At 38.6% G+C, this 24,164-nt stretch overlaps 1 protein-coding gene across 4 annotated transcripts in view; it reads right to left on the reverse strand.

Moving 5' to 3' along the window:
• The window catches only part of FBXO16 (F-box protein 16), a 67,123-nt gene that overhangs the window by 26,444 nt on the left and 16,515 nt on the right, over window positions 1-24,164 (reverse strand). For all 4 annotated transcript variants that reach the window (XR_011436660.1, XM_014737833.3, XM_023636217.2 and 1 more), the window contains exon 5: window positions 2,702-2,908. Coding sequence is in view for 3 of the 4 variants with exons in the window: in XM_014737833.3 (XP_014593319.3) it covers window positions 2,702-2,908 (207 nt within the window). In the remaining variant the exon portion in view is untranslated. The remainder of the gene's footprint in view (window positions 1-2,701; window positions 2,909-24,164) is intronic.

Here is a 24,164-nt window from a genome sequence, read left to right on the forward strand (position 1 = left end):
CTTCCACCATCATGTATTGAGTTCCTACTAGGTTTAGCAGGGTTTTATGTGCTGAGGAGGAGACATGCAGGAGAGAAGAGGAGACAATTAGAAGAAAAAGCAGGTTTGGGAGCTGCAAGGAGGAAAAAGATTAGAGGATCTGATAGAGCCCCGCAGGAACGGAAATTACATCTACTTTGCTCAACCCAGAAATGAAACAACACCCTTGATCCCCAGATGGTTAATTAGCTCAGAATTCAATGGAGAGGTGAGGTTTCGGAGGGAGGGGATGGGAAGAAAAGTTACTCAATTCTCACTTCTTTCCCCCTTTTCCATAGATCTTGTTCAGACCTTGGGTTTTTTCCCCCCAGGGTAGATAAAGTTTTTGTTTGTTTTGCTTTTTGGTGTTTTTTGTTTGTTTTTTTAAGGTAGACAGGGATGAGGAGAATTGAGGGGCAGGTAGGAGCTTTCAAAACTATAAGACTCCCACCCCCCATCTTTCTAAACAGCTCAACGCTCACTTTAGTGTAATGACTTTATTGTTTACTTTAAATCTAGCTGAAGAACAACTGCCTGCATCCTACTCACAGTCAGTCCTGGGAATAAAATACAATGCTCAAATCTTGTGGGATTGACATACGGTGCACGTAGACGACAGGATTAGCAATTTCAAATAACATTTCCCTTGAATGATAAATTCCCATTGTGGAAAACTTGGAAAATTCTGAGAAGTTTAAAGAAAAACAATGCCCATAATCTCATCAATCAGAGATGAGCGTTAACAACCTGATAGAGTTCTCTTCCTTTCCATCTTTTTTCTAGGCATGTACGAAACAAAATTGGAAACTCTATATATACAGTTTAAAATCGTTCTTTCTTCCTTTTACATATCATAAGCATCTCTGTTCTTCAAAAACATTTTGAAGAACGTTTTAAAGTTTTCTAATGGCTGCATAATAATTCATGGTATGGCTGTATGATACTCTCCTGTTATTGGACTTTTAGAATACTATGCTCTTTTAAAAAATTATTTCAATTTTGGAATAGGTAATATGTGGACATTAACACTAAATTCAAAGACACAAAGGGAGACACAGTAAAAGGGAAGTCTCTCCCTGTCCTCTAGTCACTCATCTCCTACCCTGGACATAACCACTGTTCCCAGCTTCTGGGGTATATCCAGAAATATTCTAGGCCTGTTTTAACAAATACGTCCATATTCTTTTTCCTTTCCAAAATGGTAGGACAGTTCTGCACTTTTGCGGTTTTTTACTCATGATATATCTTGGGGATTGTTGCAGTTGATTTAAACAGTCTCCTAATGGCGGATGCTTCCATTGTTTCCAAATTTTTCTATTACAAATAATGCTGCAATATTCTTACCTAGACATAATTTTTGAACATGTTGAGTATACCCATCAGACAAATTCCAAGAAGTAGAACTGCTGGGTCAAAGGGAATCTTTATTTAAAAATTTAATATTACCAAACTGTTCTCCACGGCAGTGGCACCAATGTATCTACCATCAATATGTGCAAGTTCCTGTTTCTCCACATCCTTACCAGAATAGAATATTAGATTAAAAAAACACCTCTGTCATTCTGAGTCATGAAAGATGGTCGGCATAATGAGGCTAAGCATCTTATATATTTTAGAAACATCTGCATTTCTTTCTGTGAACGACTCGTTCATTTTCTTTGCTCATTTTTCTGCTGAGTTGTTGGTTGTTTTTTTTAAAAATATAAGTTTATGGATGTTCTTTGAAAAATAAGGAAATCAGCCCTTCATTGGCAATGTTTTTTCCTTGTTTGCTGTTTGGATTTATTTATGGCATTCTTTTCCATGGAGAAAATTTTAATTTTTACAGTCACAACTTAAAATCTTGCTTTCTTCATTCTTGCTTATAAAATATATACATCATAAATATAAAATATATATACAATGAATAAAGCAAAATTTTAAATTGTGTATTTTCTCTTAAGGCTTCTGGGTATTACAGAATACTCACAAAGTCCTCCTTCCCTATGTTTTCTTTGAATATTTTGGTGGTTTCCTTTGGTTTCATATCAATCTTTTATTTAACTAGAATTTTTTTCGGATAGCTGCTCAATTGTCCCAACATAATTACTGAATAATTCATCTTTCTTACTACTTATTGGACTCTATGAAAAGACTCAACAAAACGACTACCAGTTTTATACCTTAAATAAGTTAACTACACTTTAACATACAATGGAATTACTTCTTAAAAAATAATGGTCAGCTCCTTTTCCAAGGCCTCTGTGAGCATACCTGCCCACTCAGAACTCTTTTAGACTCACACTTCTTTGCACATATCTCATTAGCACCTTACTCTGAGGTTTTCTATTTATGAATGGCCTGCACTATACAATTTAACATTTTATTGTATTTGTATGCTATGCACTATAAGACTATCCTGCTGACGAACCATTTCTTCTATGAGTATTTGCCTCCCCAACAAGCTAACACTTTTTTGTGGACATTAATGGTGACTTATACTTTGCCCCCCCTTGTTAGCACTAAATACAGAGTTAGACACAAAGGAGATGGATGTTCATCGAAACTATAGAGATTAAACACACTGACCATCTCATCTATTTCTTGGTTTTGTGTATGTGCTCTTTCCCCCTTAAGTTATCCAAGTTCCAGAGTTTTCCAGGCCTTCCTTACAAAATGCTGTACACCCCTTCTTTGGCTTTACCTGTGCACAACGACAAAGGCTTCGGGGGTCCAGGAAAGAAAAGATATATAAAGACAACACCCTTGGAAGCTTGGTAGTAAAATCCAGAGCTTCTGCTGGAATTTTTTCCTGAAGCTTTCGACAGCAGAACTTCTGCTGTGACAGAGAGCAGCGTTCTAATAGGCCTGTCAGGATTTTTCTCCTTTGAGAGTCTGTCCATTTGTCAAACTGGAAAAAAAAAAAGAAAAAGAAAAAAAAAAAGCTCCAGGTTCAGTCTAATATTAGACGTTTATTATAAGGAAGAGATAAGAATGGCATAGAAAGTGAGTTTAGTAATTTATTCCTAATGAATAGAATGTATTTCTTTCCCTAATTAGTAAATTCCACGTTTTGCCACCTATGTCCTTTCTGACATTTATGTGTGAGCATGCGCAAGGCCTGAGTGTGTATACAGAAGGGAAATTGGCCTCAGAATTTGCAGTTATATAAGAATAATAAGTTGGGAGCTGACCATATTCATAAACTAAGAAAATATATACTTACAAAATACAATTTCAAGAGAAGGCATTTGGGGCCCCATCCTTCCAAAGAGTTTCTATATTAGCTTATCAGTGCTTAAAGCTTGAAGACCAGAAACAAACCCTTGCAGGAGATAAGGTATAACATGCAAATACCCCTGAGAAGGGGAATCTATTGGGTTAAAGTCCCACTAATGTGTAAATGATTGATATGATTGGAGAGGAAATGTCAACAGGTGGACCTGGAAAAAAAGAGTGCCAGAGACAGGAAATAGATGCCAGAGTAATCTGAGGGGGCCAAACAAAAGCTTTGGTTACTTCACAATTTTCCCAAGAGATAACCCTAAACCAGTCCCAATAACTGGTTGGAGACTGACCAAGTGACTGATCAAAGATAAGAATTTCAGGACTGGCCAAAACCAAAAGAAAGGCTCTTATGGGAACACCTACCAGCTGAATAAGCCACTCTACCAGAAGCTAAATCTCTCTTTTCTTCCTTAGCCCATTAGAGAAGAGAAAATAGCGAAGTCTTGGGCTACTTGTATTTTGTATACTGTTGCATTTCACATATAGATATTTATTACAGTTATTATAAAGTAATCAGAATTTTATAATGAACTTTAGTTGTACTCATAAAACACATTGACTATCTAAAAAGGCATATAAAGCAAAAATGTATTTTTTACAAGCATTGTGACAAGTCAACTTTATTATAGTCATATGATGGATTTTTTTAATTAGTAGTGTTAAACAACAAAAAATTCAACTGAGTAAATTTAAAAGATAAAATTGGCTTTATTGAACCATTCATGAATTGGGCGGCATCCTATCTAGCAAATAGAAAGGAGCTCCATTGAGCTGCAGAAAGGAAAGGTTTTTGCATTGAGGTAATTAGGAAAGATTTTTAAAGGTAGAGAGAGTGTAGAAGAAAGGAAATTATTTGCAAAGAATGCATTGTTCTAGGCAAGTTTGCCCTCCTAAGGGGAACAGAGGGGTCTATCAGTGGATCACCTCTTAGTGCTATCCAGGAAATTCCAGGTTGGTTGCTTAAAGATCACATTCCTGGGAAGGTTGAAACTGCAATGACTTTAGGTATTAAGTTTTGGTGGACCTTAGCAAACCGGCTCCATTTTGGGGCTGTTGTCCCCTTTTTAACAGTAGGAATACTTCTTGATTAAAACCGTTCATTATTGGGAGGTGACGTCAGCATCATGGTGGAGTGAGTTATTCCCTTTGTCTCCCCCCTCTAAATTACAACTAAATGGACATTCATTAACCAGCAGAAGACTCCCTATACAACACAAGAGGATGCCTGAGAGCCCCATGCAGCTATACATCTGAAGGTGGGTGGACTGGATTGCCAGGAAGCAGTGGAACTAGGGAAGCAGTCCCCCTCCCCCTCCCTGGTGGCAGCCTGCCAACCAAGCACAGAAGCCCACAGGACCCTCATAGTGAGCACATGACCCAGCCTGCAGTAAGACACCCTGCCTGCACAAGTGTGACCTGTCGAGTGGCAGTGGCTGAGCCCATGTGAAAGTGCCCTGCCTGCTAAGTGCAGTAGCCTACAGGACCAGTCTGTGGTGTACAGCACCAGCCCCCATGAAAGCACCCCTCTTGCCAAGTGCAGCAGCTTAGCCTGACATGCATGCCAAGTGCAGTGGCTCCACCTGCACAAGCAAGACCTGCTGCATGGCTGTGACCAGGCCTCGGCAAACACAGAGCAGCTTGACAGGTACAACCACCAGCAGATGGGGCAGGTCAGAAAACACAGCTCCTGCTTGCCCCCAGTGGTGGCAGGTAGAATCTGAAACCTGATACTACCACAAGTCCACTGGCAGAGGATCAATTCATCAAACACCAGGAAGAACTACAGTAACACTGCAGAGCAGAATGAAAAATGATGAGTCTCCAGAAAACAAACTTGAAGTCACAGAAGATTACAATCTAAATGACAGAGAATTCAAAATAGCTGCCATAAAGAAACTCAACAAGTTGCAAGAAAACACAGAAAGACAGTTCAACGAGCTCAGGAATAAAATTAATGAACAGAAGGAATACTTCACCAAAGAGATGGAAGCCCTTAAAGAAAAACTGTAAAGGGGTCAGCTTCATGGCCTAGTGGTTAAGTTCAGCACATTCCATTCAGTGGCCTGGGTTCATGGATTCAGATCCCGGGTGTGGACGTACACCACTTGTCAGCCATGCTGTGCAGCATCCCACATATAAAGTAGAGTAGACTGGAACAGACGTTAGCTCAGGGCAAATCTTCCCCAAGCAAAAAAAGAGGAATATTGGCAACAGATGTTAGCTCAGGGCTAATCTTCCTAAGAAAAAAAAAAAAAAAACCTATACAGAAATTCTGGACATGAAGATAAAAAATAATGTATAAAGCATAAAAATAGAGCAGATCTCATGGAGGACAGAATTAGGGAATTAGAAGACAGAAATAAGGAAATGCTTCAGGTGGAGGAAGAGAGAGAACTAAGACTTTTTAAAAATGAAGAAATTCTTTGAGAAATATCTGACTCAATTAGGAAAAGTAACATAAGGATTATTGGTATTCCAGAGGGTGAAGTTAGGGAGAAAGGAACACAGAGCTTGTCCAAAGAAATAATAGCTGAGAACTTCCCAAACTTGGGGAAAGAACTGGACTTATAAGTACAGGAAGCCAATAGAACTCCTAATTACATCAATGCAAAAAGACCTTCTACAAAGCAAATAATATTAAAACTGACAAAAGTCAATGACAAAGAAAAAATATTAAGGGCAGCAAGGCAGAAGAAAATAACCTACAAAGGAACCCCTATCAGGCTTTCAGCAGATCTCTCAGCAGAAACTTTACAGCCTAGGAGAGGGTGGAATGATATATTCAAAATACTGAAAGACAAAAACTTTCAGTCAAGAATATCCTATCCAGTGAAATTATCCTTCAGATTTGACAGAGAAATAAAAGCTTTCCCAGATAAACAAAAACTGAGGGAGTTCATCACCACAAGACCTACCTTACAAGAAATGACGAAAGGAGCCCTCCTACCTGAAACAAAAAGGCAAAGGTCCACAAACCTTTGAGCAAGGTGATAAATAGACAGACAAAATGAGAAAACTGCAGCTCTCTATAAGAATAGGTTAACAAATACTTAATTATAACATAAAAGATCAAGGGAAGGAAAGCATCAAAAATAACTATAAACACTTCAATTTAGTCACATACTCACAACACACAAAAAAAATAATTTGTGACCAAAAAAAACTCAGAATGGGAAAAAGAAAGGGATGGAACCTGCTTAGGCCCATGAATATAAGAGGCTACAGAAAATGGACTATCTCATCTACAAGATCTTTTTATACAAACCTCATGGTAACCACTAAACAAAAAATAAGAGCAGAGCCACGAATCATAAATAAAGAGAAAACCATCACAGAAAACCACCAAGCTGAAATGGCAGCCAGAAAGACAAGGGAAACAAAACAATATAAATATAGATCAATTGGAAAAGAAGAGATAAAATGGTAATATTAGGCCCTCATGTATCAATAATCACTCTAAACATAAATGGACTGAATTCTAAAATTAAAAGACACAGAGAGACTGGATGGATTAAAAAACAAGACCCAACAATATGCTATCTCCAGGAAACACATCTCAGCTCTAAGGACAAATAGGCTCAGACTGAAGGGATGGAAGGTGATACTCCAAGCAAATGGAAAGCAAAAGAAAGCAGGTGTTACCATACTTATATCAGACAAAGCAGGCTTCAAGATAAAAAAAGATAATGAAAGACAAAGAAGGGCAGTATATAATGATAAAAGGGACATTTTACAAAGAGCACATAACACTTATGAATATATATGCACCTAATACAGAAGCACCAAAGTATATAAAGCAACTATTAACAGAACTGAACGGAGAAATTGACAGCAACACAATAATAGCCGGGGACCTCAACACTCCGCTTACATCAATGGATAGATCATCCAGACACAAAGTCAACAAGGAAAAAGTGGCCTTAAATGAAACAATAGGCCAGATGGACTTAATAGATATATATATAGAACATTCTATCCCCAAATAGCAGAATTACACATCCTTTTCAAGTGCACATTAAACATTCTTAAAGATAGACCATATGTTGGCAAACAAGGCAAGCCTCAATACATTTAAGAAGACTGAAATCATATCAAGCATCTTTTCCAACCACAATGCTATGAAACTAGAAATCAACTACAAGAAAAAAGCTGGGAAAGTCACAAATACATGAAGACTGAGCAACATGCTACTGAACAACCATTGGATCAATGAAGAAATCAAAGGAGAAATTAAAAAATACCTAGGGACAAATGAAAATGAACACACAACATACCAACTCTTCTGGGATGCAGCAAAAGCAGTTCTAAGAGGGAAATTTATAGCAATACAGGCCCACCTCAACAAACAAGATAATCTCAAACAAGTAATCTTAAACTAGACCTATCAGAACTATAAAAAGAAGAACAAACTAAGCCCAAAGTCAGCAGGAGGGAAATAATAAAAATTAGATCAGAAATAAATGAAATAGAGAATAAAAAAACAACAGAAAGGATCAATGAAACTAAGAGCAGGTTCTTTGAGAAGATAAACAAAACTGACAAACACTTAGCTTGACTCACTAAGAATAAAAGAGAGACAGCTCAAATAAAATTAGAAATGAAAGAGGAGAAATTACAACAGATACTGCAGAAATATAAAGGATTATAAGAGAATACTATGAAAAACTATATGCTAACAAATTGGATAACCTAGAAGAAATGGATAAATTCTTAGACTCCTATAACCTCCCAAAACTGAATCAAGACGAAATAGAGAATCTGAATAGACCAATCACAAGTAAAGAGATTGAAATAGTAATCAAAAACTTCCCCCCAAAACAAAAGTCCAGGACCAGATGGCTTCTCTGGAGAATTCTATCAAAAATACCAAGAATATTTAATACTTACCCTTCTCAACCTATTCCAAAAAATTGAAGAAGTTGGGACACTTCCTAATTCATTCTATGAGGCCAACATCACCCTGATAACAAAACCAGACAAGGACAAGACAAACAAAGAAAATTACAGGCCAATATAGCTGATGAACATAGATGCAAAAATCCTCAACAAAATATTAGAAAATTGAATACAGCAATATATTAAAAAGATTATACACCATGATCAAGTAGGATTTATATCAGGGATGCAGGGATTGTTCAACATCTGCAAATCAATCAATGTGATACACCACATTAACAAAATGAAGAATAAAAATCACATGATTTGGGCTGGCCCAGTGGCATGGTCATTAAGTTCGTGTACTCCAATTTGGCAGCCTGAGGTTTGCGGGTTCAGATCACGGGTATGGACCTACATACCACTCATCAAGCCATACTGTGGTGGCGTCCCACATACAAAACTGAGGAATACTGGCACAGATGTTAGCTCAGGGACAATCTTCCTCAAGCAAAAAGAGGAAGATTGGCAACAGATGCTATCTCAGAGTCAATTTTCCTAACAAAAAAAAAAAAGAAAGACTGAAAGAAAAAATCACGATTGTTTCAATAGATGCAGAGAAAGCATTTGACAAGTTCCAACATCCATTTACGATAAAAACTCTCAATAAAAGGGGTATATAAGGAAAGTACCTCAACATTGTAAAGGCCATATATAACATACCCACAGCTAACATCATACTTAATGGTGAAAATCTGAAAGTCATCTCTGTGAGAATAGGAATAATACAAGGGTGCCAACTCTCACCACTCTTATTTAATATAGTACTGAAGGTTTTGGCCAGAGCAATTAGGCAAGAAAAAGAAATAAAAGGGATCCAAATTGGAAAGGAAGAAGTAAAATTCTCCTTGTTTGCAGATGACATGATTCTATATATAGGAAACCCTAAATAATCCACCAGAAAACTATTAGAAATAAGCAACAACTACAGCAAAATTGCAGGGTACAAAATCAACTTACAAAAATAAGTTGCATTTCTGTACTCTAATAACGAACTAATGGAAAGATTACTCAAGAATAGAATCCCATTTACAATCACAAGGAAAAGAATAAAATGTCTAGGAATAAATTTAAGCAAGGAGGTAAAAGGCCTATATACTGAAAACTAGAAGATATTATTGAAAGCAAATGAAGAAGACATAAAGAAATGGAAAGCTACTCCATGCCCATGGATTGGAAGAATAAACATAGTTAAAATGGCCATACTACCTAAAGCAATCTACAGATTCAACGCAATCCCAATCAGAATTCCAATGACATTCTTCATGGAGATAGAACAAAGAATCCTAAAATGTATATGTAACAACAAAAGACCCTGAATAGCCAAAGCAATCCTGAGAAAAAAGGACAAAGCTAGAGGCACCAGAATCCCTGACTTCAAAATATGCTACAAAGCTACAGTAATCAAAACAACATGGTACTGGCAGAAAATCAGACCCACATATCAATGGAATAGAACTGAAAACCCAGAAATAAAATCACACATCTATGGACAGCTAATCTTTGACAAAGGAGCCAAGAACATACAATGGAGAAAGGAAAGTCTCTTCAATAAATGGTGTTGTGAAAACTGGACAGCCACATGCAAAGGAATGAAAGTAGACCATTATCTTACACGATATACAAAAATTAACTCAAAATATATAAAAGACTTGAATAAGACCTGAAACCATAAAACTTCTAGAAGAAAATATAGGCAGTACACTCTACCACATCAGTCTTAATAGCATCTTTTCAAATACCATGTCTACTCAGGCAAGAGAAACAAAAGAAAAAATAAACAAATGGGACTACATCAGATGAAAAAGCTTCTGCAAGGCAAAGAAAACCATGGACAAAATGAAAAGACAGCCCACCAACTGGGAGAAAATATTTGCAAATCATATATCCAATAAGAGGTTAATTTCCAAAATATATAAAGAACTTACACAACTCAACAACAAAAAAGCAAACAACCTGATCAAAAAATGGGCAGAAGATATGACAGATATTTTTCCAAAGAAAATAGATAGATGGCCAGCAGGCACATGAAAAAGATGTTCAATGTCACTAATTATTAGGGAAATACAAATCAAAACTACAAAGAGACATCACCTTACACTCATCAGAATGGCTATACGTAAGAAGACAAAAAATAACAGATGTTAGAGAGGATGCGGAGAAAAGGGAACCCTCATACACTGCTGATAGAAATGCAAACTGGGGCAGCAGCCACTATGGTAAACAGTATGGAAATTTCTCAAAAAAATTAAAAATAGAAATACCACATGATCCAGCTATCCCACTACTGGGTGTTTGTCCAGAGAACATGAAATCAACAATACAAAGAGATTTATGCACCCCTGTGTTCACTGCAGCATTATTCACAAGAGCCAAGATGTGCAAGCAACCCAAGTGCCCATCAGTTGATAAATGGATAAAGAAGAAGTGGTATACATACACAGTGGAATACTACTCAGCCATACAAAAGACAAAATCGACCCATTTGCAACAATAGGGATGGACCTTGAGGGTATTGTGTTAATCGAAGAGAAAGATGAACACCATGTGATCTCACTCATACGTGGAAGATAAACAGACACAGGGATACGGAGAACAGACGAGTGGGTACCAGAGAGGAAGATGGTGGGGGAGGGGAAATGGGTAAAGGGGCACATGTGTATGGTGATGGATAAACACCAGACTATTGGTGGTGAGCATGATGCAGTCTATACAGAAACTGGTATATAACAATGTACACCTGAAATTACACAATGTTATAAACCAATATGACCTCAATAAGATATTTTTTAAAAAGATAATGAGTATTCTGAACTCAAAAACAACAAAAAATTATTCACTATTATATATTATATTATATTATTCAATGACCCATGAATCTCACTTTGGAGACCATAATTCAAAGGCGGGAAAAAAACCCAAAATGAGAAAAAAAAAAAAAACCCTAAACCTTAACTTTCAAATAAATGACTAAAATTTATTCATGTGTAAGTGTTCTCTGATTTCTCCTTTTTCTCTATACAATCCACATCTCCAACTCCCACAAAAACAAACTTCTTTCCTTTGGGGATGGATTATGAGAATGAATAAAGATAAGACAAACTGGAACGGCTAGGGGCATGGGAAGGACCAGGCCCAAGAAGCTGCATTGATCTGTAAAATAAGGAGCTAAGGAGGAGGTATGAGGTGACACAAGAGCTGTGGTGCTTTGACTTATTGGGAGCTTGTGGGTTCAGACTGTAATCGCCTCAACAGCAGTTACAGCATGTGAGAGAACTGAGGAGTGAAGGAAGGAGATCTGAGAAGTATTGTTAGGAGGTTTTTTGTTTGTTTGTTGTTTTTGGTGAGGAAGATTGGCCCTGAGCTAACATCTGTGCCCATCTTCCTCTATTTTGCATGTGGGATGCTGCCACAGCATGGCTTGATGCGGGGTGTGTAGGTCCGCGCCAGGGATCCAAACCTGCAAACCCCAGGCTGCAGAAGCAGAGCGCGCAAACTTAACCACTGCCTCTGAGCCTACCCCTGTTATGAGTTTTAAACTGAATCCCCTGTGATTTTTCTTTGAGAGACAAAATGAAAATGGGAATTAATTTTTTAAATTACTTTTAGGCAGTGCTACACAGTTCTGTAGAAACTGAGCTTTGAAGGGACCCAGGACAATTATGGTTACAAAAAAATTTTCATGAAATCTTATTATCACTGCAAGAAATCAGAGAAAATCCAAAATGCCTAACAATAGGGGATCAGCTAAGCAAACTGTAAAACATCAACATGATAAGAGGAAATATGGCATTACAGATTAATGGTGGGTTTGGGAATAAGGCCATCAGGAGTCTCACTTCCAATATTCTATTATTTCTAATACTCTTTAGAAATAAGTCACTAATTCCAGCTCCACCACTAGCAACCTCTCAATTTCCTCATTTATACACTAAGTATAATTATATCTAAATTGTAGGATTGTTGTGAGGATTGAATAAAATAATATACGTATGAAATTCCTACTAGAGTGCATGACTCATTGTAGATATGGCAGCTATTGTTATAAAATATCAAAGTTATGTTAAAAAAATAATAAATATGGAGGTTAAATCAATGTAAAAAGAATGTATATGCAAATAACTAAATTAAAAAGCATAAAATTACCACGTTTGTGCATTGGCAAAGAGGGGAAGTACATTTAGAATGACTGAGGTTAGCTCATCTCCCTTCACCGATGTTCACAAGAAGAGAATGGGCTCAGATTGAAGAATAGCGACTGAAGATGAATATAAAAAAATTAGTATCATAAAATGCTGAAGAAATCGATAAAAGGAAATATTAAAACATTTTCCTCTAGAGATTAAAAAGATAATTACATTGGTTCCTCATTTATTTCCCTGATTACAGTGGTCAAAGGTAATTTAAATTTGGCTTTGATAGGTATTCTTTGCCTGTAGGGATTTTCCTTTCTAATTGTGCTTGTTTAGGTTAATAGAAAATGAATTTGCATTCCTTGAACTCCTAGCCATTGAAGGCAGCCAGGTTGACTCAGAAGAATGCTTAATGTTGGGGAAAATCCCTTTGGAATTTAAAAGGTGCTAGGAACAATTCAAAAAGTAAATAACCCCTGAAGAGTTAACCCCACTGGAATTCGATAATCTCCCACATTTCTTGCATCACCTCGCAAGTAAAAATACCCAGAGCATAGTAGCCAGGGATCCAATGTGTGAGATTGGGGAGCAGCTAGGATCATTCTCCTATTCTGGTATCTTGTATGGTATCTCACGTCACAGTTAGTTCCTTTTCCACATTACATTATATTATATTACATTACATTACATGATAGTCATAATTAGACTATAATTATATTTTATAATTATTTTTAATGCCTTTTTATAGGGCTTTCCTAACTCAACAGAATTGTGAAAATCCTATGTTTGGAGTAGTTGTTGCAAGGATTCTTGCTGCAGTTTGAGGAAGTGAGGACAGTTGCTAGAGCCACGGGGTTCCACTCATCTCATACTGGACGGCAAGGAAAAGTTCTCAGGGTGTGGTGGATAAGATGAAGGGGGAGGCTTGTTCCTTTTTGCTTAGTGGTTACATTAATCTGGTTGAGTTTCTGAGTCCTATTATCAAGAAGTTAACTTCACAATTAAAGTATGAATACATTGTTGTTTTAAAAGTTTCAAATAGGTACATACAGAATTAACCATGAAAATCCTCCTTAACCACTCCTCCCCATCAATCTTACTGAAGTCCCCGGAAATGACGACTGCTCGTATGCAGTTTGATGTTTGTGATTTGTATAAGTATGCATTTACTTACACATACATCCATCAATAGAGAAGCAGTTCAGCAAATTAGAGTTTACCCATCCTGTGGAATACTACACATCAGTTTAAAAAACAAACAAAATATAGCCATAAAACCAGAGCATATTGTTTTCACATTCATTCACGGTAGGATGGATATGCCATGATTTATCTACTCAATTTACTATTGATACCATTTAGGTTGTTTCCAATACACACCCCAAAAACCCTGCAATATCCTGAGATCTGCCTTTTCATGTCCCAAGTGAGTATTTCTCTAGTACAGATAAATAGAAGTGGAATTACAAGCATAAAGGATATTGCATTTAAAAATTTAATAGATACTGTCAAATCATCTTTTAAAAGTCTGTACCATTTTACATTCCCTCCAATTGTGTTTTAGGATATTCTCCTACTCCCCAATGAATCCTTACTTACATTAGATATTATCTATTGTTTCAGTTTTTGCCTCAGAGACAAAGGGGGCTCGTGCAGGAATCTCATCTTTTTTTTTTTTTTTTTTTAAGATTGGTACCTGAGCTAACAACTGTGGCCAATCTTTTTTTTTTTTTTCTTAAAGATTGGCACCTGAGCTAACAACTGTGGCCAATCTTTTTTTTTTTTTTTTTTCTGCTTTATCTCCCCAAATCCCCCCTGGTACATAGTTGTATATCTTAGTTGCAGGTCCTTCTGGTTGTGGCATAGGGGACGCCGCCTCAATGTGGCCTGATGAGCGGTGCCATGTCCCCGCCCAGGATCCAAACCCTGGGCTGCCGTGGTAGACCGCGCAAACTTAACCACTCAGCCACAGGGCTGGCCCCGGAATCTCATTGTTTGAATTTGCATTTCTCTAATTTTAGTAAAAATAAGCATATTTTACATGTTTATTGGCCATTTATATATTTTTGTATATTTCACATTCTTCTATTAGCCCATTATTCTATAGAGGTATTTGTATTTATCTTGTTGATTAGTAGCAACTCTTTCTATATCCCAGATATTAATCTTTATCTATCATGCAATTTACAAAATATTTTCCCCCGTTTCTCTTTTGAGTTTTTACTCTGAGTATGGTTGTTTCCAGCAGGTTAAAAGTAATGCCATCTAGTCTTTTTCAAATTCTTTATAACATTACTATTGTTTCTGTTCACAACAAAGATGCTGAGAAAAAGTTTGAGATGCTTTATTTTCAACTAAAATACTTCTGCTGTTGTTTTCTGTCTAACGGGAGGCAGTTGCCTTTTCTAACAGGAACTGAAGGGCAGAGAAGATTCGAGAGACAAAGGCTTAAGTGGCATGCAATAGCAAAGTAGAAGAGCTTTTCAGTTTCTCAATTATTTTGTTGTTACTGTACAGAAGATCAGACAGGAACATGTGCAAATGTATGAAGAAAAGTGACATTCTATGGCCAAATATAAAATACTTTCAGATTGGTTATCATAGAATAGGTTTCATATTACATCTTACCTTACAATGTCCAGATTGTTTTAAACAATGACGTTACTTCTAATACTGGATTGAGCTTTAAAACTAATACTTGATCCCTACAATGAAACTCCCAAGTAATGCTAAGTAAAGAACTGGTATCCTTATTTCTCTTTCCTTTTTATGAAAATGCATTTCCTATGTTATCAATCTCTTATGGTGCTCATGAAACACAAAACACGAAAAAATCTAAAAACCAAAAAGGAGAGAGAAAATCAAATAAGGGTGAATTGGAAATATCCTCCTCAAACTTAATTCATGGAGCTTTCATGGAGGTATATAGACTACTACATGGTCTAGTGAATTTAACGAATACGTTTTTTGTTGGGCAAAAGAGAAAAACCAGTGAGTATCATTTATTCATTTAGAAAATATTTATTACATGCTGGTAGTATCAAGGAAGGTACACCAAAGATCACAATAGAACCATATCTGCCCTCATAAATTAGTCTCTCAGAGAAGATAATCAGCGATCTTTGCAAATACATGGTTCTATTAGTTATGGTAAAAGAAAAGAATAAACAGTCAGAAAAGATCCAAGATGGCACCGTGAGTAGTCCTCTTTGTCTCTCCCCCTTCGAGTCTACAATTATTTGGACACTTATCGCTTGACAAAGGATATCCAGACAGCATCTCAGGACGTCTGAGACACCCACGCGACTATACATCGGAAGGCGGATGGACTTTCCTCCGGGAGGATGTGGAAATAGGTGAAAACTCTCCGACCCCGACGAGCAGCCTAGTACCCGCAAGCAGCTTTCTTCCAACGGACGCCCCCAGAGGATCTACACACATCTAGGGCAGGAGCGAGCACACAACAGAGGAGCGACGGTGGAAACAGGTGACCAGAACCCTACCTAAACCCTCCACAATTACTCCTAAACACAGAGGGAAACTTTGGAGTTGCACACCTGAGCCCACGGGGAGAGTCTCTCCCCGCCATTGGCGGGGAGACCCCGCCTGGTGTTCGCGGCGCCCGGAGGGTCCCAGAGAGAGTCGCTGAGGGTACGGAGGTCTCCCAGCTGCCGTTGCCCGCCCTGTGGGATTAGGGATTGCTGGAGATCTCGGAGAGGACTGGGGCTGGGGGAACTTTCAAAGGCCAGCTCTGCGACCCGGAGGGGAAGCGCTGGAGTTCCGCCCGGGCAGCAGGCAAAACTCTCTGTCTGCCATTAGCAGAGGGGCCACGCCCAGCATTCAGGGCTCCGGGAGAGGCCCGGAGAGAATCCCAGAGGGCGGGGCGACCCCCAGCTGCCGTTGCCCGCCCCGTGGGACTAGGGATTGCTGGAGATCTCGGAGAGGACCGGGGCTGGGGGAACTTTCAAAGGCCGGCTCTGCGACCCGGAGGGGAAGTGCCGGAGTTCCACCCGGGCAGCAGGCAAAACTCTCTGTCTGCCATTAGCAGAGGGGCCACGCCCAGCATTCAGGGCTCCGGGAGAGGCCCGGAGAGAATCCCAGAGGGCGGGGCAACCCCCAGCTGCCGTTGCCCGCCCCGTGGGACTAGGGATTGCTGGAGATCTCGGAGAGGACCGGGGCTGGGGGAACTTTCAAAGGCCGGCTCTGCGACCCGGAGGGGAAGCGCCGGAGTTCCACCCGGGCAGCAGGCAAAACTCTCTGTCTGCCATTAGCAGAGGGGCCACGCCCAGCATTCAGGGCTCCGGGAGAGGCCCGGAGAGAATCCCAGAGGGCGGGGCGACCCCCAGCTGCCATTGCCCGCCCCGTGGGACTAGGGATAGCCAGAGATCTCGGAGAGGACTGGGGCTGGGGAGAGTTCCAGAGACCCAGCTTCGTAGCCTAGGGGGAAACCCTACAGGCTCACAGCAGCCTTAGGGAAAGCCTCTGCACAGCACCAGTAGAAGGCACCCAGCCGCCAGCCACAAGGCTGGAAGACCCCAGGGCAAAAGCAGCATAGCTAGGTGAACTAACCACAGACTGTAGAAGATGCCAATAGCTCTCCTGCGACCCATAGAGGACAAGTGAGATTTTGTGGGTGCCGACAGCAACGGAGCGACAATATAAGTGATCCCACCCCTGGCCGCTGGAAAAGCCCATAACACCGTTTCAGACCCCAAGGAGAGAGCACATCTAGGTGGGCTGCAACAGTAGGCACCAGCAGCCTGAAGCCCCCCTGTGATGGCCCCCACGGCAGAGGAGGGAATCCAAAGGGCCACTGTGGCTACGAGGAGGGGCCCAGGCCCAGTTAGCAACTGTGGACAGGGTTCCTGGTTGGTGCAGTATAAACAGCTGCTCCCCCACCGCAGCAGCTGAAACAAGTGAAAGGAGCAACTAAACTCTATCTCCATGAGGAGGCACAAATCAACAACATCAAGCAATATGAAAAAATACATTAAATCTCCAGAACAGAAAGAAAGTAACAAATACACAGAAAACAATCCCAAAGAAAATGAGATATATAACCTAAATGATGATGACTTCAAAACAGCCATCATTAAAATTCTCAATGAGTTAAGAGAGAATTCTGACCGACAACTCAACGAGTTCAGGAGCTATGTCACAAAAGAGTTTGATAAGATAAAGAAGAACCAAACAGAAATATTGGAAATGAAGAACACAATAGAGGAGATTAAGAAAAATCTAGATGCTCTGAACAGTAGGGCCGATAATATGGAGGAAAGAATTAGCAATTTGGAAGATGGCAATATAGAATTGCTGCAGGCAGAGGAGGAGAGAGAAGCAAGACTAAAAAGAAATGAAGAAACTCTCCGAGAATTATCAGACACAATTAGGAGATGCAACATAAGGATTATAGGTATACCAGAGGGAGAAGAGAAGGAGAAAGGGGCAGAAAGCCTATTCAAAGAAATAATGGCTGAGAACTTCCCAAATCTGGTGAGGGAGATGGATCTTCAGGTGACAGAAGCCAATAGATCTCCAAACTTTATCAATGCAAGAAGACCAACTCCACGGCATATAGTAGTGAAGCTAGCAAAAGTCAACGACAAGGAGAAAATACTAAGGACAGCCAGGCGAAAGAAACTAACCTACAAAGGAACCCCCATCAGGCTATCAGCAGATTTCTCAGCAGAAACTTTACAGGCTAGAAGAGAGTGGAATGATATATTCAAAAATCTGAAGGACAAAAATCTACAGTCGAGAATTCTCTACCCAGCGAAAATATCCTTCAAATACGATGGAGAAATAAAAACTTTCCCAGATAAACAAAAATTAAGGGAGTTCATTGCCACAAAACCTCCTCTTCAGGAAATCCTCAGGAAAACCCTCATTCCTGAAAAATCCAAAAAAGGAAAGGGGCTACAAAACCAAGAGCAGAGGAGATAAGTAGAAGGACAACAACAGAGAGTAGCAGCTCTACATCAGAACAGATTAAACCATGGGACGAGAAACAAAGGAAACTGAAGAAAACCGGAAAACAAGACACAAAATGGTAGTGGTAGGCCCCCACGTCTCAATAATCACTCTAAATGTAAATGGATTGAACTCCCCAATCAAAAGACACAGAGTGGCAGGATGGATCAAAGAACAAGACCCAACAATATGCTGCCTCCAGGAAACACACCTCAGCCCCAAAGACAAACACAGACTCAGAGTGAAGGGATGGAGAACAATACTCCAAGCTAATAATGAACAAAAGAAAGCAGGTGTCGCTATACTAATATCAGACAAGGTAGATTTCAAAGCAAAACAGATAAAGAAAGATAAAGAGGGACAGTATATAATGATAAAAGGGACTCTCCACCAAGAAGACATAACACTTATAAATATATACGCACCCAACACAGGAGCACCAAAATTTGTAAAGCAACTCTTAATAGAACTAAAAGAAGACATCAACAACAATACAATAATAGTAGGGGACCTCAACACACCATTAACACCAATGGACAGAACATCCAGACAGAAAATCAACAAGGAAATAATAGAATTAAATGAAAAATTACACCAGATGGACTTAATAGATATATATAGAACACTTCATCCAAAAACAGCAGGTTACACATTCTTCTCAAGTGCACATGGAACATTCTCAAGGATTGACCATATTTTGGGAACCAAAGCAAACATCAATAAATACAAGAGAGTTGAAATAATATCAAGCATCTTTTCTGATCATAATGCTATTAAACTAGAAATCAACTACAAGAAAAAAGCAGAGAAAGGTGCAAAAATGTGGAGACTAAACAACACGCTTCTCAACAAACAATGGATCATTGAAGAAATTAAAGAAGAAATCAAATTTTATCTGGAGACTAATGAAAATGAGAACACGACATACCAAATCATTTGGGATGCAGCAAAAGCAGTCCTAAGAGGGAAATTCATCGCAATACAGGCTCACCTCACTAAACAAGAAAAAGCTCACATAAGCAACCTCAAACGACACCTAACAGAACTAGAAAAAGAAGAACAAACAAAGCCCAGAGTCAGTAGAAGGAGGGAAATAATAAAAATAAGAGCAGAAATAAACGATATTGAAACAAAAAAGACAATAGACAGGATCAATGAAACAAAGAGTTGGTTCTTCGAAAGAATTAACAAAATTGACAAACCCCTAGCCAGACTCACCAAGAAAAGAAGAGAGAAATCACAAATTAATAAAATTAGGAATGACAGAGGAGAAATCACAACACATACCAATGAAATACAAGAGATCATAAGAGAATACTATGAAAAACTACATGCCAACAAATTGAACAACCTGGAAGAAATGGACAAATTCCTAGACTCCTACAATCTCCCCAAACTGAATCAGGAAGAAATGGAGAATCTGAATAGACCAATCACAAGTAAGGAAATAGAAACGGTAATCAAAAACCTCCCCAAAAACAAGAGTCCAGGACCAGACGGCTTCTCTGGAGAATTCTACCAAACATTCAAAGAAGACTTAATACCTATTCTCCTCAAACTGTTCCAGAAAATTGAGAAAGATGGAGAACTCCCTAACACATTCTATGAAGCCAACATCACTCTGATCCCCAAACCTGACAAGGACAACACAAAGAAGGAGAACTACAGGCCGATATCACTGATGAACATAGATGCAAAAATCCTCAACAAAATTTTGGCAAACCGATTACAGCAATACATCAAAAAGATTATACACCATGATCAAGTGGGATTTATACCAGGGACACAGGGATGGTTCAACATCCGCAAGTCAATCAACGTGATACACTACATCAACAAAATGAAAAACAAAAACCACATGATCATCTCAATAGATGCAGAGAAAGCATTCGACAAGATCCAACACCCATTTATGATAAAAACCCTCAGTAAAATGGGTATAGAAGGAAAGTACCTCAACATAATAAAGGCCATATATGATAGACCCACAGCCAACATCATCCTCAATGGACAAAAACTGAAAGCCATCCCTCTGAGGACAGGAACAAGACAAGGGTGCCCACTTTCACCACTCCTATTCAACATAGTACTGGAGGTGCTGGCCAGAGCAATTCGGCAGGAAAAAGAAATAAAAGGAATCCAAATAGGTAACGAAGAAGTAAAACTCTCGTTGTTTGCAGACGACATGATCTTATATATAGAAAACCCCAAAGAATCCATAGAAAAACTATTAGAAATAATCAACAACTACAGCAAAGTAGCAGGGTATAAAATTAACGTGCATAAATCAGTAGCATTTCTATACACTAACAATGAACTAACAGAAAAAGAACTCAAGAACTCAATCCCATTCACAATCGCAACGAAAAGAATAAAATACCTTGGGATAAACTTAACCAAGGAAGTGAAGGATCTATACAATGAAAACTACAAGACTTTCTTGAAAGAAATTGGCGATGACATAAAGAGATGGAAAGACATTCCTTGCACATGGATTGGAAGAATAAACATAGTTAAAATGTCCATACTACCTAAAGCAATATACAGATTCAATGCTATCCCAATCAGAATCCCAAGAACATTCTTCACAGAAATTGAACAAACAATCCTAAAATTCATATGGGGCAACAAAAGACCACGAATTGCTAAAGCAATCCTGAGCAAGAAAAACAAAGCTGGCGGAATCACAATCCCCGATTTCAAAACATGCTACAAAGCTACAGTGATCAAAACAGCATGGTACTGGTACAAAAACAGGTCTACCGATCAATGGAACAGAATTGAAAGCCCAGAGATAAAACCACACATCTATGGACAGCTAATCTTCGACAAAGGAGCAGAGGGCCTACAATGGAGAAAAGAAAGTCTCTTCAACAAATGGTGCTGGGAAAACTGGACAGCCACATGCAAAAGATTGAAAATTGACCAGTCTTTTTCACCACACACCAAAATAAACTCAAAATGGATCAAAGACCTAAAGATTAGGCCTGAGACAATAAGTCTTTTGGAAGAGAATATAGGCAGTACACTCTTTGACATCAGTTTCAAAAGAATCTTTTCGGACACTGTAACTCCTCAGTTGAGGGAAACAATAGAAAGAATAAACAAATGGGACTTCATCAGACTAAAGAGCTTCTTCAAGGCAAGGGAAAACAGGATTGAAACAAAAAAACAGCTCACTAATTGGGAAAAAATATTTACAAGTCACTTATCCGACAAAGGGTTAATCTCCATAATATACAAAGAACTCACACTGCTTAACAACAAAAAAACAAACAACCCGATCAAAAAATGGGCAGAGGACATGAACAGACATTTCTCAAAAGAAGATATGAATATGGCCAATAGACACATGAAAAGATGTTCATCATCGCTAATCATCAGGGAAATGCAAATCAAAACTACACTAAGATATCACCTTACACCCGTTAGATTGGCAAAAACATCCAAAACCAAGAGTGACAAATGTTGGAGAGGTTGTGGAGAAAAAGGAACCCTCATACACTGTTGGTGGGAATGCAAACTGGCACAGCCACTATGGAAAACAGTATGGAGATTTCTCAAAAAGTTAAAAATAGAAATACCCTATTTCCCAGCCATCCCATTACTGGGTATCTATCCTAAGAACCTGATATCAGAAATCTCAAGAGTCCGTTGCACCCCTATGTTCATTGCAGCATTATTTACAATAGCCAAGACGTGGAACCAGACTACATGCCCAGAAACTGATGATTGCATAAAGAAGATGTGGTATATATACACAATGGAATACTACTCAGCCATAAAAAAAGACAAAATTGGCCCATTCACAACAACGTGGATGGACCTCGAGGGTATTATGTTAAGCGAAATAAGCCAGTCAGAGAAAGACGAACTCTATATGACTCCACTCATAGGTGGAAATTAGTATACTGATAAGGAGATCTGATCGGTGGTTACCAGGGGAAAGGGGGGGTGGGGGGAGGGCATAGAGGGGGAAGTGGTGTACCCACAACATGACTAACAAAAATGTACAACTGAAATCTCACAAGGTTGTAATCTATCATAACATTAATAAAAAAAAAAAAGAAAAGAATAAACAAGATCTTTAAAAAAGTTTGAAGACCTTGAATTTTATCCAGGGTTTATTAAATAAAAATATTTAATAATTAGCAATGCCACCAAGCAATCAAAATAGACAGAAGCTGGTCAGACACTCCAAACAGTGGGTGAACATTAGCCCTGGTTACATTAACTCAGGGATTTCCACTAATAGTAAGTGAAGTGATGGTGCAAAAATAGTCATTCTGAATAAGTCTCTTTTTAAGTTATTGGTAACAGATGCAAAGTCAGTTTAAAAGTATAAATAGAATATGAGAAAAACTCAGCTACATTTAAAGTTTTTGGTATTTTTCACTTCTTAATTTTTAGTAAACTTATTTTGTAAAATTTTATTATTATTTTGAATAGGTAATACATTCACATGATTAAAAAAACCCAAAGATACGAAAGTCTATTCAGCTGAAAGACTCTTTTGCACCGTCTCAGACTCACGGTTCTCCTCCCCAGAGGAAACCATGTTGCCCCCTTTCTTGTGAATCCTTCCAGAGATACCATATATACGATTTTTTAAAAATTTAGGTTAATAAATAGCCTCAGACTGGAGCTTGTAGACCACACAGAAAAGAACTGGTGACCAACTGAGACCAACAAGAGCAGTAAGAAATAGTACTTTGTGTTAGTCTCAGTGCATGGACTGAATGTTTGCGTCCCCCAAATTCATATGTTGAAACCTAATCCCCAAGGTGATGGTATAGCATCTATATAAAAGAGACCCCAGAGAGATCCCTCACCCTCCTGCCATGTGTGGTTATAGCCAACAGACAGCAGTCTATGAACCAGAAGGCGAGATCTCACCAGACACTGAGTCTGCCAGCACCCTGATCTTGGACTTCTAGAATTAGAAGAAATAAATTCCTGTCATTTATAAGCCACCTAGTCTTTTTAGGTTGTTCGTTATAGCAGCCTGATGGACGAAGACATTTAGGAAAATGAGTTTCAGTAACTCATAGGAAAGGGCATTCTGCCTACTGTTACATTCCAGGTCAAAGATGCTCCCTTGAGAAAGAAGCCTTTGACTGTAAGCTTTAAAGATGGAATATTTCAAGTTTGTTACATATATCAAGAGTTAAAGAAATCCAAGTATAGTTTTTAAAAAGGATTCCCGATTTACTTTTTAAATTGAGATATAACTCACAGGCCATAAAATTAATCATTTTAAGTGTACAAGTCAGTGGCTTTTAGCATATTCACAAGGTTGTATAATCATCACTACTAATTCCAGAACATTTTCATTACTCCAGAAACAAATTTTGTACCCATTGCAGTCAATTCATCTTCCTCCTGTCCCCTAGGCCGTGGAAACCACTAATTTATTTTCTGTCTCTATGGATTTACCTATTCTGGACATTTCATACAAATGGAATCATATAACATGTGGACTCTATGTCTGGTTTCTTTCACTTAGGACATTATTTTCAAGGTTCATTCACGCTGTAGCATGTATCAGTATTTTATTCCTTTTTCTTACCCCTGCTTTTTAAAAGTTTTGGTAAAATATATATAACAGAAAACTTACTATGTTAACCATTTTTAAGTGTCCAGTTCAGTGGCATTAAGTACATTCACATTGTAGTGCAACCATCACCACTACCCATCTGCAGAACTCTCTCATCATCCCCAAGTGAAACTCTGCACCCCTTAAACAATAATTCCCCATTCCTTGGTAACCTCTATTCTACTTTCTACCTCTATGAATCTGACTACTCTAGGTACCTCATATATGTGGAAACATATAATATT

The sequence above is a fragment of the Equus caballus genome, chromosome 2 (genome assembly GCF_041296265.1).
Source record: "Equus caballus isolate H_3958 breed thoroughbred chromosome 2, TB-T2T, whole genome shotgun sequence".
Classification (NCBI taxonomy): Eukaryota; Metazoa; Chordata; class Mammalia; order Perissodactyla; family Equidae; genus Equus; species Equus caballus.